At 51.2% G+C, this 14,724-nt stretch overlaps 1 protein-coding gene across 1 annotated transcript in view; it reads left to right on the top strand.

Moving 5' to 3' along the window:
• Positions 1-2,128: 2,128 nt before the first annotated feature.
• The window catches only part of LOC137429142 (alpha-catulin-like), a 206,618-nt gene continuing 194,022 nt past the window's right edge, over positions 2,129-14,724 (top strand). The window contains exon 1 of the mRNA XM_078779661.1: positions 2,129-2,213. Coding sequence (XP_078635787.1) covers positions 2,142-2,213 — 72 coding nt within the window. The 5' untranslated portion in view covers positions 2,129-2,141. The remainder of the gene's footprint in view (positions 2,214-14,724) is intronic.

Below are 14,724 nucleotides of genomic sequence, written 5' to 3' on the forward strand. Positions count from 1 at the left end.
ATATACTTTTAACTTGCCAGGTATATTGCTGGGGACCCGAGGATGTGCCTTTTCAAGGTTTCATATTAATCGGACAATTACTTACCGAGCTATGTCCAAAAAACGATTCAACCAATCAGAGAGCAGCGAACGATCGCGTGTGCCGAACGTGGAGGACACACTCTGCCTCGGATGGCACATTTGAGAGCGTATTCATTTATTTCACGTTTGCAAACTATGTTGGCGTTAAACTATGTTTTAAAACTAATAAAACCGAATTTGCGATTCATTCGCTTTCCTGCGCGTTTGTGCACGCGATGGCGATTTCTTTACCAAACTCCGGAAGCCGTTCGCTTTGGACCAAACCATTGCATGTAAATAGAGGGGGGGGGATTGTCACCGTACTCGCAAGCCGTTCGCTTTGGACCAAACCATTTCATGTAAATAGAGGGGGGGGATATAATTTTAGATATAGATATAGTACGGGCATGCCCTAGTCTATCTATAATTCCAGTAATCTCTGTGTGTTTGTTTGTTTGTCTGTGACCGCTGTTTCTCGACAACCACGGGTCCGATATACTTTAAACTTGCCAGGTATATTGCTGGGGACCCGAGGATGTGCCTTTTCAAGGTTTCATATTAATCGGACAATTACTTACCGAGCTATGTCCAAAAAACGATTCAACCAATCAGAGAGCAGCGAGCTATCGCGTGTGCCGAACGTGGCGAACACACTCTGCCTCGGATGGCACATTTGAGAGCGTATTCATTTATTTCCCGTCGGCAAACTATGTTGGCGCTATGTTGGCGTTAAACGATGTTTTAAAACTAATTAAAACCCCGGGGGGATTGTCACTGTACTCGCAAGCCGTTCGCCGTTCGCTTTGGCGTTGCGAATGGACCAAAACATTTCATGAACCAAACCATTTCATGTAAAGCGTTCGCCGTTCGCTTTGGCGTTGCGAATGGACCAAAACATTTCATGGACCAAACCATTTCATGTAAATAGAGGGGGGGATATAATTTTAGATATAGATATAGTACGGGCATGCCCTAGTATTTTAAATGCCAGGAACAAACTTTGGTACAACGCAGGTGATTAAGGTTGTGGTCAAATTTCATCGGAATTGCATGTGTAGTTTCAGAGAAAAAAGCAAATACCGTTTTGGGGGAGGGAGGGGGGGGGGGAGACTCCCCCCGTAGACCCCTAAAGGGGCATATTTTTTTTAATGCCGTGAACAAACTTTGGTACATCACGGGTGGTGAAGGTTGTGGTCAGGTTTAAAGACCTCTGACTCTTGCTCAGTTGCTCTATTACATTGAACTCCATGCAACGCACAAGGAATTTCCATAGACCCACCCTGCCTGCGCAACGGTTGCCAACCTATGGTAGTTTCTCCGTTTAATGCCTTTTTTAAAATCCTCACCATCAAAGCAAGGAAGCAGCACGTACAGTTTTAAAATCTTTGGCAGGACTCGGCTGCAGTTGGAACCTTCGATCTCCCAGACTTGGAGTGGACCCTCGACAAATGACAAGACCAAAGTCTTTCGCGAAGAGTAGGCGCGTTTTCGCCGGCACCCTGAACAAAGTACAAATTCCTGCTTGAATATCCAGGGGGCGTGGATAAGCAGCACAGCCATGCTCATCAGAGATGATGCAACTAACAGGGTGAACTTTAGAGTTGAATCCCAGTCCAATATATACATTCTCAAACGCCCAACGCACTTGCTCGACGTTCTCTGCACGCATGATGAAATGCGCAGAGATTTATAAAAAGAAATCCGAGGAAAGAGGAAAGAGAAAGCCATCCGGCCCATCATGCCCGCACACTTCCTCCAAAACCCCAATTTGAATATTCATAAGTGGGCCGCACGTGACGCTCGCCCCACGAGGAAGCTACTCCCACAAGGAATGAAGCCCCTCCCACAACGCTTGTGAACCGCGAAGCCCCTCCCACAACGCTTGTGAACCGCGAATCCCCGCCCACAACGCTTGTGAACCGCGAAGGCCCGCCCACAACGCTTGTGAGCCGCGAAGCCCCACCCACAACGCTTGTGAACCGCGAAGCCCCGCCCACAACGCTTGTGAGCCGAGAAGCCCCTCCCACAACGCTTGTGAAGCGCGAAGCCGCTTATTTTGGGCGCGCGTGCTGGGACGAAGTATGGCCGAGCCTCGTTCCATAGAAATCCGGACGCGCTCGGTGGAGCAAACGCTTTCCCGGCTCGTGTCACAGGTAAAGTGGAAACGGCGAACATTAACAACAAAATCGATTACCTGTACTGCACGGTGTACCTGGGCCGGGGCTCGGGACGCGCATCCTGGGACCTTCTTAAAGGCATCGATTGGTATTTGGTCCAGCACCTGGGACTCTCACACCTGTCCAGTCCCCGCAAGGGTTACAGGGAAATGTTTTTCGTGTTTGGTCCCACGAGCATCAATTCGGTCCAAGAATCCTTTTAAGACTAAATACATCAAGTTGATGTTTGAGAAAGTGTTTTTGTTTAATGTTGTTTGTGGATTTGTCCGAACACGCTAGTTTGAACGGACGGTCTCCAAGAACGGACCCCTAAACATGCTAGTTTGAACGGACGGGCTCCAAGAACGGACCCCTAAACATGCTGGTTTGAACGGACGGGCTCCAAGAACGGACCCCTAAACATGCTGGTTTGAACGGACGGGCTCCAAGAACGGACCCCTAAACATGCTGGTTTGAACGGACGGGCTCCAAGAACGGACCCCTAAACATGCTAGTTTGAACGGACGGGCTCCAAGAACGGACCCCTAAACATGCTGGTTTGAACGGACGGGCTCCAAGAACGGACCCCGAAACACGCTAGTTTGAACGGACGGTCTCCAAGAACGGACCCCTAAACATGCTCGTTTGAACGGACAGTCTCCAAGAACGGACCCATAAACATGCTAGTGAAGCACGCGGTGCTAAGCGCGCGACTTGCTACCAAGGAGGAAGCGGACAACGCGGTAAGTTTATAGTTCTTTATTCCAAAGAGGTCACTGTAGCACTGGCGCGCTCCGGGCTGCGCACCCGGTGTATATCCTGAGGCCACGCCTACCCCTTGGGCGTGGCCGCCGCCCACTTGGTGCGCGGAATGATGTCACCACGCCAGTGGGCTTTCGTGTACGCCACACGCACCCCCCCAGAATTCCCGCGCACCTGGAGGGCCAGTTTGCGGGGCAAACGGATGACCCGGCCGAAGCACCCTCTGGCGACCGGCGGCGTCCGGGGTGCAGGGATGCCAGGTGGGATGCCCCCGGCTGTACCCGGGATGGGTGCCGGACCGGGGGGCGGCATGCCTGCGGTGCTGGGCGGTGCCGGGGGTCCGCCCGCAGGGGGGCGGCCCCGACGCGGGGGCCGAGCCACCGGCGGTGGGTGGTCCACGTCGAGGTGGGCTGGCTTGAGGCGGTCTATGGAGACCCGGTCAGGAGTGCCGCCGATGTCCAGGGTGAAATGTTTCACCCTGGTCTCCAGCACGTGGAAAGGCCCGTCGTACGGGGGCCGCAGTGGTGTCCGGTGGGCGTCGTGCCGGACGAAGACGTACTCCGCGGTGCGAAGCTCCGGGGCGACGTGTGTAGGAGGGTGCCCGTGGTGCGCCGTCGGCACCGGGGCGAACTTCCGGGCGGTCTCCTGCAGCGCAGAACGCTCCTGCGCCGCGGACCAAGGTGCCGTGGGGTCGGAGAGGAACTCGCCCGGCACCCGCAGCGGTTGTCCAAAGACCAACTCCGCCGCGGATGCGCGCAGGTCCTCCTTGGGCGCCGTCCGGAGGCCCAGCAGGACCCAGGGGAGCCTGTTGACCCAGCCGCCGTCGCGGAGGGTGGCCCGGAGCGCGGCCTTCAACGAGCGGTGGAATCGCTCACACAGGCCGTTGGCCTGGGGGTGGTAGGCCGTGGTTCGGTGCAGCTGGACCCCGAGCCCCCGCGCGACTGCGGCCCAGAGCTTTGAGGTGAACTGGGGGCCGCGGTCGGACGAGATGTCTGAGGGGGCGCCTAACCGGGCGACCCAGGTGGCGATGAACGCCTGCGCGACGTTTGCCGCCGTCGTCGCCGCCAAAGGCACGGCCTCCGGCCACCGGGTGGTGCGGTCCACCATGGTAAGGACATGGGTGAAACCCCGCGAGGGGGGCAGAGGTCCCACTAGGTCCACGTGCACGTGGTCGAACCGACGTTCCGGCACCATAAATGGGACCAAGGGGGCCTGGGTGTGCCGGTGCACCTTCGCGCGCTGGCACGCAAGGCACGTCCTGGTCCAACCGCGGACGGCCTTCCGGAGGCCATGCCAGACAAACTTGTCGGCGACCAACCTCTGGGAGGCCTTCGTGCCCGGGTGGGACAGGCCGTGGATGGCGTCAAAAACCTGGCGCTGCCAGCCTGCGGGCACGATGGGGCGAGGCCACCCGAGGGAGACGTCGCAAACGAGGGCCGTGCCCGCACCGTCGAAGGGCACCTCGGTGACGCGGAGGCCCATGACGGCGGTCCGCAAGGCCTGGACCCCGGGGTCGGCGGCCTGGTCCGCCGCCATCCGGGCATAGTCGATGCCAAGGTGGACTGCGTGGGCGATGGCCCGGGAAAGGCAGTCGGCCACCGGGTTGTTCTTTCCCGCGACGTGTCGGATGTCCGTCGTGTACTCGGACATGGCCGCGAGGTGACGCTGTTGCCGGGCCGACCACGGCTTGGCGACCTTGCCCATCGCGAAAACCAGCGGCTTGTGGTCGACGAAGGCCGTGAACGCACGGCCCTCGAGCAGATGGCGGAAGTGCCTGACCGCCAGGTGAAGCCCAAGAAATTCGCAGTCGAAGGTACTGTAACGGCGTTCGGGCGGGCGAAGCTGCCGGCTGAAGAACGCCAGCGGTTGCCAAGCACCACGCACCCATTGCTCGTGCACCACGCCCACCGCGTAGTCCGAGGCGTCGGTGGTGAGGGCGATCGGTGCATCGGGCGCCGGGTGCGCGAACATGGTGGCGTTGGCCAAGGCGAGCTTCGCGCCTGAGAACGCCGCGTCCATCTGCTCGGTCCAGGTAACGTCACCTTTGCCCGGCTTCCCTCGAAGGGCCTCATGTAAGGGGCGCAGGAGCTGGGCGATGCGGGGCAGGAACCGATGGTAAATGTTTACCATGCCCAGGAACTCCTGGAGCCCCTTGATCGTGCGGGGGGCGCGGAAACCCCTTCACCGCCTCCACCTTGGCCGGTAGGGGGACGGCCCCGTGCCTGGTGACGCGGTGCCCCAAAAAGTCTATTTCAGCGACACCGAACCGGCACTTGGCAGGGTTCACGATCAGGCCGTGCTGGCCCAGACGTTCGAAGAGCGTGCGGAGGTGATGAAGGTGCTCTTCGCGGGATGCGCTGGCAACGAGGATGTCGTCCAGGTAGGCATACAAAAACTCCAAGCCGCGCAAGACGCTGTCCATGAGGCGCTGGAACGCCTGAGCCGCATTTTTCAGACCGAAGGGCATCCGAAGAAATTCGAAAAGCCCGAATGGCGTGATGACAGCCGTCTTCGGGATGTCCTCCGGCCTCACAGGGACCTGATGGTAGCCGCGTACGAGGTCCACCTTTGAAAAGAAGGACATCTCCGCCAACCGGGCGGAGAAGTCCTGGATGTGGGGGACGGGGTAGCGGTCGGGGTGGTGGCGTCGTTGAGGTGCCGGTAGTCCCCGCACGGTCGCCAACCCCCGCCGGGCTTGGGCACGATGTGGAGCGGAGACGCCCACGCGCTCTCGGAGCGCCGCACGATGCCGAGCCGCTCCAGCGTAGCGAACTCCGCTTTAGCTATGGCGAGCTTCGTCGGCTCGAGGCGGCGTGCCCGGGCATAGACCGGTGGCCCGGCGGTGGGGATGTGATGTTCCACCCCGTGCTTGACGGTCCCCGCCGAGAAGGTGGGCCGCGTGAGGGCCGGGAAACCCGCGAGGAGGCGGGCGAATTCGTCCGCTGCCGGAAGCGTACAGATGAACCTGGCCGGAACGGACCCGCTCAGCAAGCCGCTCGGCGAGCCGCTCGGTGAGCCGCTCTGTGAGCCGCTCTGTGAGCTGCTCAACGAGGCGGGCAGCGCACACGCGAGCGAGCTGAACGTCTCAGCCTGGACAAGCCTTCTGCGCTTTACATCGACCAGTAATCCATTAGCACATAAGAAGTCCGCGCCGAGCAGTGCCATGGGCACGTCGGCCGTAACGAACGACCAACGGAAAACCTGACCTCCGAACCGCAGGGAGAGACAGCGTTTTCCATACATGCGTATAGACGTACCATTGGCCGCAAGCAATGCGGGACCTCGGCCCGCGGTGTGCTTGTCGGACGTACCGGCAGGAACGACACTCACCTGCGCCCCCGTGTTGCACAGGTAACGGCGCCCGGACAAGGTGTCCGTTATATACAGAAGGCTGTTTGAATTGCCGACACTCACCGTTGCCACCGAGCGCCGGCTCGCCCATTTCCCGACCTGCCGAATGAGCACGGCGGGCGACACTGCCGAGCCTCGTGGCCGAACTTGGCGTGGAAGAAACACCAGGCGGGCAGCTGCGGCATCGGAGGCCGCGGTTTTCTTCGCGGCGGCGGCGGTGGTGGTGGGCGGGGCGTGACGGCGGACATGAGGTGCGGTGCATCGGGGAAAGCCTCGGGAGCCTCGGGAGCCTCGGGAGCGGCAACCGCGCCAAGACTCGCCTGCGTGTCCAAAGCCGCGTAGTATTTGTCGGCCTCAGCAGCGAGCGCACGGGGTTCCGTTAACGCGGAACCAGCCAAAGCGAGGCGGACTCTTGCTGGCAGCTGGCGTCGAAACAACGCCCGGAATAGAGCGTTCGGGGTTTCGTCGCCCATGAGCGCCAGCATATGGTCCATACGGACCGACGGTCGCGTGTCCCCGATCTCGGGGAGGTCCAAGAGGCGATCGGCCCGTGCGTCCACCGTAAGGCCGAACGTGGCGAGGAGGAGACGCTTGACCGCCTCGTACTTGGCAGGTGGATCCCTTAGGACCGATACGACGCGGGTGGCCGTGCCGGGCCCGAGGGCGGCGACCACGTGGCAGTACATGGTCTCGTCCACCGTGATGCCTCGAAGTCGGAACTGGGCTTCCGCCTGCAGGAACCAAACTTCGGCTTGTGACTCCCAGAATTCGGGGAGCTTGATGGAGACCGCGTTGGTAGCCATTGTTGCGGCGGTTTCGGGTAGTCAGCGACGGCTGACTCATCACGTCAGGGTCACCAATGAAGCACGCGGTGCTACGCGCGCGACTTGCTACCAAGGAGGAAGCGGACAACGCGGTAAGTTTATAGTTCTTTATTCCAAAGAGGTCACTGTAGCACTGGCGCGCTCCGGGCTGCGCGCCCGGTGTATATCCTGAGGACACGCCTACCCCTCGGGCGTGGCCGCCGCCCACTTGGTGCGCGGAATGATGTCACCATGCCAGTGGGCTTTCGTGTACGCCACACTGGTTTGAACGGACAGTCTCCAAGAATGGACCCCTAAGCATGCTCGTTTGAACGGACAGTCTCCAAGAACGGACCCCTAAAAACGCTAGTTTGAACGGATGGTCTCCAAGAACGGACCCCTAAACACGCTAGTTTGAACGGACAGTCTCCAAGAACAGACCCCTAAACACGCTAGTTTGAACGGACGGGCTCCAAGAACGGACCCCTAAACATGCTAGTTTGAACGGATGGTCTCCAAGACAGACCCCAAAACATGCTAGTTTGAACGGACGGCCTCCAAGAATGAACCCCTAAACACGCTAGTTTGAACGGACTGTCTCCAAGAACGGACCCCTAAACACGCTAGTTTGAATGGACGGTCTGCAAGATGGACCCCAAAACATGCTAGTTTCAACGGACGGTCTCCAAGAACGGACCCCTAAACACGCTAGTTTGAACGGACGATCTCCAAGAACGGACCCCTAAACAAGCTAGTTTGAACGGATGGTCTCCAAGACGGACCCCAAAACATGCTAGTTTGAACGGACGGTCTCCATGAACAGACCCCTAAACACGCTAGTTTGAACGGACGGTCTCCAAGAACGGACCCCTAAATATGCTAGTTTGAGCGGACGGTCTGCAAGAACGGACCCCCTAAACATGCTAGTTTGAACGGATGGTCTCCAAGAACGGACCCCTAAACACGCTAGTTTGAATGGACGGTCTCCAAGAATGGACCCCTAAACACGCTAGTTTGAACGGACGGTCTCCAACAACGGACCCCTAAACACGCTCGTTTGAACGGACGGTCTCCAAGAATTGACCCCGAAACAAGCTAGTTTGAATGGACGGTCTCCAAGAATGGACCCGTAAACACGCTAGTTTGAACGGACGGTCTCCAAGAACAGACCCCTAAAAACGCTAGTTTGAACGGACGGTCTCCAAGAACGGACCCCTAAACACGCTAGTTTGAACGGACGGTCTCCAAGAATGGACCCATAAAAACGCTAGTTTGAAAGGACGGTCTCCAGAACGGACCCATATACATGCTCGTTAGAACGGATGGTCTCCAAGAATGGACCCCTAAACAAGCTAGTTTGAATGGATGGTCTCCAAGAATGGACCCCTAAACAAGCTAGTTTAAATGGATGGTCTCCAAGAATGGACCCCTAAACACGCTAGTTTGAACGGACGGTCTCCAAGAAGGGACCCCTAAACAAGCTAGTTTGAACGGACGGTCTCCAAGAATGGACCCCAAAACACGCTAGTTTGAACTGACGGTCTTCAAGAATGGACCCCTAAACAAGCTGGTTTGAACGGACGGTCTCCAAGAATGGACCCCAAAACACGCCAGTTTGAACTGACGGTCTCCAATAATGGACCCCTAAACAAGCTAGTTTGAACGGACGGTCTCCAAGAATGGACCCCTAAACACGCTAGTTTTGAACGGACGGTCTCCAAGAATGGACCCCTAAACACGCTAGTTTGAACAGATGGTCTCCAAGAACGGACCCCTAAACAAGCTGGTTTGAACGGACGGTCTCCAAGAATGGACCCCAAAACACGCCAGTTTGAACTGACGGTCTCCAATAATGGACCCCTAAACAAGCTAGTTTGAACGGACGGTCTCCAAGAATGGACCCCAAAACACGCCAGTTTGAACTGACGGTCTCCAATAATGGACCCCTAAACAAGCTAGTTTGAACGGACGGTCTCCAAGAACGGACCCCTAAACACGCTAGTTTTGAACGGACGGTCTCCAAGAATGGACCCCTAAACACGCTAGTTTGAACAGATGGTCTCCAAGAACGGACCGCTAAACACGCTAGTTTGAACGGACGGTCTCCAATAATGGACCCCTAAACAAGCTAGTTTGAACAGACGGTCTCCAAGAACGGACCCCTAAACAAGCTAGTTTGAACGGATGGTCTCCAAGAACGGACCCCTAAACAAGCTAGTTTGAACGTACAGTCTCCGATAACGGACCCCTAAACATGCTAGTTTGAACGGACGGTCTCCAAGAACGGACCCCGAAACACGCTAGTTTGAACGGACGGTCTCCAAGAATGGACCCCTAAACAAGCTAGTTTGAACGGACAGTCTCCAATAACGGACCCCTAAACATGCTAGTTTGAACGGACGGTTTCCAAGAACGGACCCCTAAACACGCTAGTTTGAACGGACGGTCTCCAAGAACGGACCCCTAAACAAGCTAGTTTGAACGGACAGTCTCCAATAACGGACCCCTAAACAAGCTAGTTTTGGGGACTAACTTTCCACGATGAAACAGGTGATGAATTGACAAGGAGAATTAGTGGTGAAACCTAAGCAGCACGTAGCATGTAACACACAACGAGCATGTAACACAAAACGAGCATGTAACATGCCACAAGAACGTAACGCACATTGAGAATATAACACAATAACGAAAATGTAACACGTAACGAGTATGTAACACGCAACGAGCATGTAACACACAATGAGCATGCAACACATCACAAAAATTTAGACACCATGGTGCATGCAACACACAATTATTGACCATGTAACACATCACGAGGATGTAACACACCACGGAGCATGTAACACACAATGAGCATGTAACACACCACAATCATGTAACACACCACAGTACATGTAACACACCACGGCGCATGTAACATCACAGTGCAAGTAACACACAACGAGCATGTAACATGCCACGAGAGCGTAACGCACATTGATAATGTAACACAACGAAAATGTAACACAACAACGACAATGTAACACGCAACGAGTATGTAACACACAACGGTGCATGTAACACACAATGAACATGCAACACATCACAAGCATTTAGACACCATGGTGCATGCAACACACAATGAATGACCATGTAACACATCACGAGGATGTAACACACCATGGTGCATATTACACACAACTAGCATGTAACACACCACGGTGTATTTAACACACAACAATCATGTATCACACCACGGTGAATGTAACATCACGGTGCATGTAACACACAACTAACATGCAATACCACAGTATATTAACACACCACAGTGCATGTAGCGCACCACAATGCTTGTAACATAACAGTGCATGTAACACACAATGACCATGTAACAAACCACGGTGCATGAAACACCATGGTGCATGTAACACGCCACGGTGCATGTAACATAATGCATGTAACACAACACGGTGCATTTAACACACCACTGTGCATGGAACACACCAGGATGTGTATAACACAATGGCATGTAACACATTATGATGCATGTAACACAAGGAGCATGTAATGTAACACACCACGGTGCATGTTACACACTGGGATGGGCATCTAACAACATGGTGCAAGTAACACCAGGATGGGCCTGTAACACCATGGTGCATGTAACACACCAGGATGGGCATGTAACACCATGGTGAATGTAACACACCAAGGTGGGCATGTAACAACATGGTGCATGTAACACACCAGGATGGGCATGTAACACCATGGAACATGTAACACAAGGTGCATGTAACACACCGCAGTGCATGTAACACAAAGAGCATGTAACACAACAACGAGCATGTAACACACCGCACTACCGCGCTTATTGGAGGAGTACGACCTATTGTTTACATCAATCTCTTATATACTGTATTCTGTCCCAGACGCAATAAAATTCGAAAGAACTTGAATTTTGAATCGCTCATGGATTGTTGAGCAATGTGAAAGGTGCACACATGGCACATGTACCACATGCAGTTAACTGTTCAAGCAACGGTGTGAGCAGTAATGACGGATCAGGGTGGGCTGCAGAGAGCGACCACTACACCAAAATCCTTGGATTAAATCGATACCGAAAAATGTGAAAGATTTTTCTTCGAAATCCTTTCGTAGCAAATCCTTATTAGACATCTTGGATGTAAAATGTGACCTGCAGTTGCAGCATTCGGAGCACCTCGAACATTTGCCCGTCTGGTCCTGGTGTCCGTTTATAGAGCCGGTGTCGGGTGTTAGAATGAGAGCAATGGGCGCCAAAGTATAATCTCCTTCATTTGGAAGGACGACCACAGACATCTCTATGGCAATGATTTCGCACAACGACATTACAAATATCCACTCTCAAGGTTCGTCGGACGGACGAGGCAAACATGTCAAAAACCGAAGAGATTCCTATCGGATATTTACAGATTCTATGGGAAATCGCAGGGGTGTTTTGGGAAGTGATTGTGTGAATATATGGTTACAAGATAAATGAGTTCAGTTGTAACTTAGTAGTGAAGGCATTGGCATCCCAGAGGACGCGTGTTCCGATCCAACCGTGGGTAGCTGTGTTAAGGATTTAATGTTTCTGGAAACTGTCTCGTCCGGAGACAATTTCCATGTTTCTAAAAGATTGTTTGTCAGACGCATTGTGGCTCAGATTTAGCGCATTTGCCTCTGAATTTCTTAATCTGGGCTCAATTTCAGACCAGACTATAAATTGTCGGATTGGTGCTTCACAGGCATGCACGGTGCTGCATAAAGGATAACACCTCTTCTGAATGGGAGGTTAAGCTGAAAACCTGTCTTCTTTGAAACACAGTAACAGTCATCACAGATTGATATGTGGAAATATGTAGAAAATTCCTTCCAGCACCGAGAAGGAAGAAAGACATTATGAATTCAGTCATCTTCCAGCATGACGCCGCATACGTCAAATGGTGCTCTCGAGTTTCTGAGACGACATTTCCCTGGGTGATCGACTATTTCTGGATGAACGGACAACCCATGGCCTCCCTACTCCCCTATCTGCCTCATCCTGACTGCTACCTCTGGAGTCCCTCAAACCTAAGGTCTACGAAAATAACCCACACACACTGCAGGAGTTAAAAAAAAAAAACATCAGTTGGGAAATCAGAGGCACACTAGGTCCAGTCTGTGGTTTAGTACCCCAGTGTCAACTGGTCCAGAGTTATCGACAACTTCAGGGACTGTGTGGCAGCTGTCATCCAGAGGCGGGTGTTTACTTCATCAATTACTAATACATGTTGAAGCATGTTTTTCGCTATAATAAACAAAAATTGAAACAGGTACAGATACATTAGAAGTACCCCACGCCTTAGGCGCCCAGCAATACCACCAATCCACCATGCAGCTCATAGAGACTGTATTGGGTGGGAGAGGTGTACAGTAATTGATTGATTAATTGCATAGTTAAAATCAATAAATAATGATCGTAAAATATCTTTTTTAATCAATTGGCTAATAGCATACGTAAACCACCAGTGCTTCATCTGAATCTGTAACTTAAAAAAAAATTAAGTAATTAAGTCATTAATCAAATAATTAAATAACTTATCGATTAATTGATTTATCAATAAATCAAAAATATCCTTTACAGCCAAATAATTTGGTCATTGTCATGTCCAAATATCAGCTTCCTAGCTCAAAAGGTGCCTGAGATAATGCCCAGAGGAGAAAGAAAATAAATAAGTACTGAATCGATAATAATTAAATAACTAATTGATTAATTGATTAATCAATAAATCAAAAATATCCTTTACAGCCAAATAATTTGGTCATTGTCATGTCCAAATATTAGCTTCCTAGCTCAAAAGGTGCCTGAGATATTGCCCAGATGAGAAAGGAAATAAATAAGTACTTAATTAACCGATAATAATTAAATAATTAATCGATTAATTGATTAATCAATAAATCAAAAATATCCTTTACAGCCAAATCACTTGGTCATTGTCATGTCCAAATATCAGCTTCCTAGCTCAAAAGGTCCCTCAGATAATGGCCAGATGAGAAAGGAAATAAATAGGTAGACAATTAATCGATAATAATTAAGTAATTAATCAATTAGTTGATTAATCAAAAAACAACAAATACTTTTTTTTGCCAAAGCACTTGCTCACTATTGTGCCGAAATTTCAGCTTCCAAGCTCAAAGGATGGCTGAGATATTGCCCGGACAACCAAGAAAGAAAACAACCAAAGTGAAAACGGAGTACTCCCTTTCAGCGTGTGTCATTGCCGAGCCCCCTTCGGTGCCCGGCAATGACGGCATGCAGCGCCTGGAGATGGCATAGGAAAGTAGCGGTGTACAACAACACAGTGTATTATTCGACAAACACAAACAAAATGAACCAACAATACAAACTATTGTAGTTAAATAAAAAGTTACACATTTTAGACCACCCTGTATCTAAATACATAAAGCTCTATACAACCGCTGCCTGATTGACTGACTGATATTCATGTTCGGTACCTTTTGGATATCGTAGAAAGCTGAAATTTGGCGTGCCGCCGGACATCGCAGCCGGCGCATCGGGAAAAATCACAGAACCATTGGAAAGCGTCTGTAAATGAACATTTTCGTAAATAACCGTAAATGCATACGTAAATAAATAAATAAAAACCTCAATCAATATCTAGCATTTGAAAATTGTAATTTGTAAAACTGTAAACTGAGAAATAAACATGACAAATATGTCTGTAAATGAAAAAAAGAAAAATTGACTGTAAATGAAAATGTATGTAAAATAACGTAAATGCACCCGTAAAAAAGAAAAATCTCTGAAAATTTACGTAAAAACCATGAACGCGTCCTTAAAATAAATAATAAAAAACCCTAAATTGGTATCTAGCTCCAGGTTGGTGATGCGTGCCTATAATCATAAAGATTCTATTTATTATGTACCTACGTACAAGGCACGGTTTGTTATTGCTTACACGATGTGTAAGCATACCCCACTAGTATACTATATTACTCTCATATACTGTACTAGCCTACAGTGCCTTCAGAAAGTATTCACACCCCTTGACTCTTTCACATTTTGTTCTGTTACAGCCTGAATTTAAAATGGATTAAACTTAACTTTTTTGTCACTGATCTACACGTAATACACCAACATGTCAAAGTGGAATTTATTTTACAAAACAATTAAAAATGAAAATCTTAAATGTCTCGAGTCAATAAGTATTCCACCCCTTTGCTATGACACTCCAAATTGAGGTCAGGTGCATCCAATTTCCTTTCATCATCATTGAGATGTCTCTACAACTTGATTGGAGTCCACCTGTGGCCAATCCAATTAGCGATTGGACATGATTTTTAAAAGAAACACATCTTGATTATAGAAAGAAAGAAAATCTCTCACCTGCCGTTACATATATCACCGACAGAAGTGAGATTGCTACCCCACTCCTGTAGTTGCAACACGGGTGTGCACCTCATAACAAAGAGCACACCTGTACATTCCTGCTTTGGAAAATGAAATGTGTAATTTGGGAATGAATGATGCTTCTCAATTTAATATACCACCTTCAGCCTTGCTTGCTGAACCTGTCCAAGTTTTGTTG

This window comes from Myxine glutinosa, chromosome 6 (genome assembly GCF_964187855.1).
Source record: "Myxine glutinosa chromosome 6, kmMyxGlut1.1, whole genome shotgun sequence".
Taxonomy (NCBI): domain Eukaryota; kingdom Metazoa; phylum Chordata; class Myxini; order Myxiniformes; family Myxinidae; genus Myxine; species Myxine glutinosa.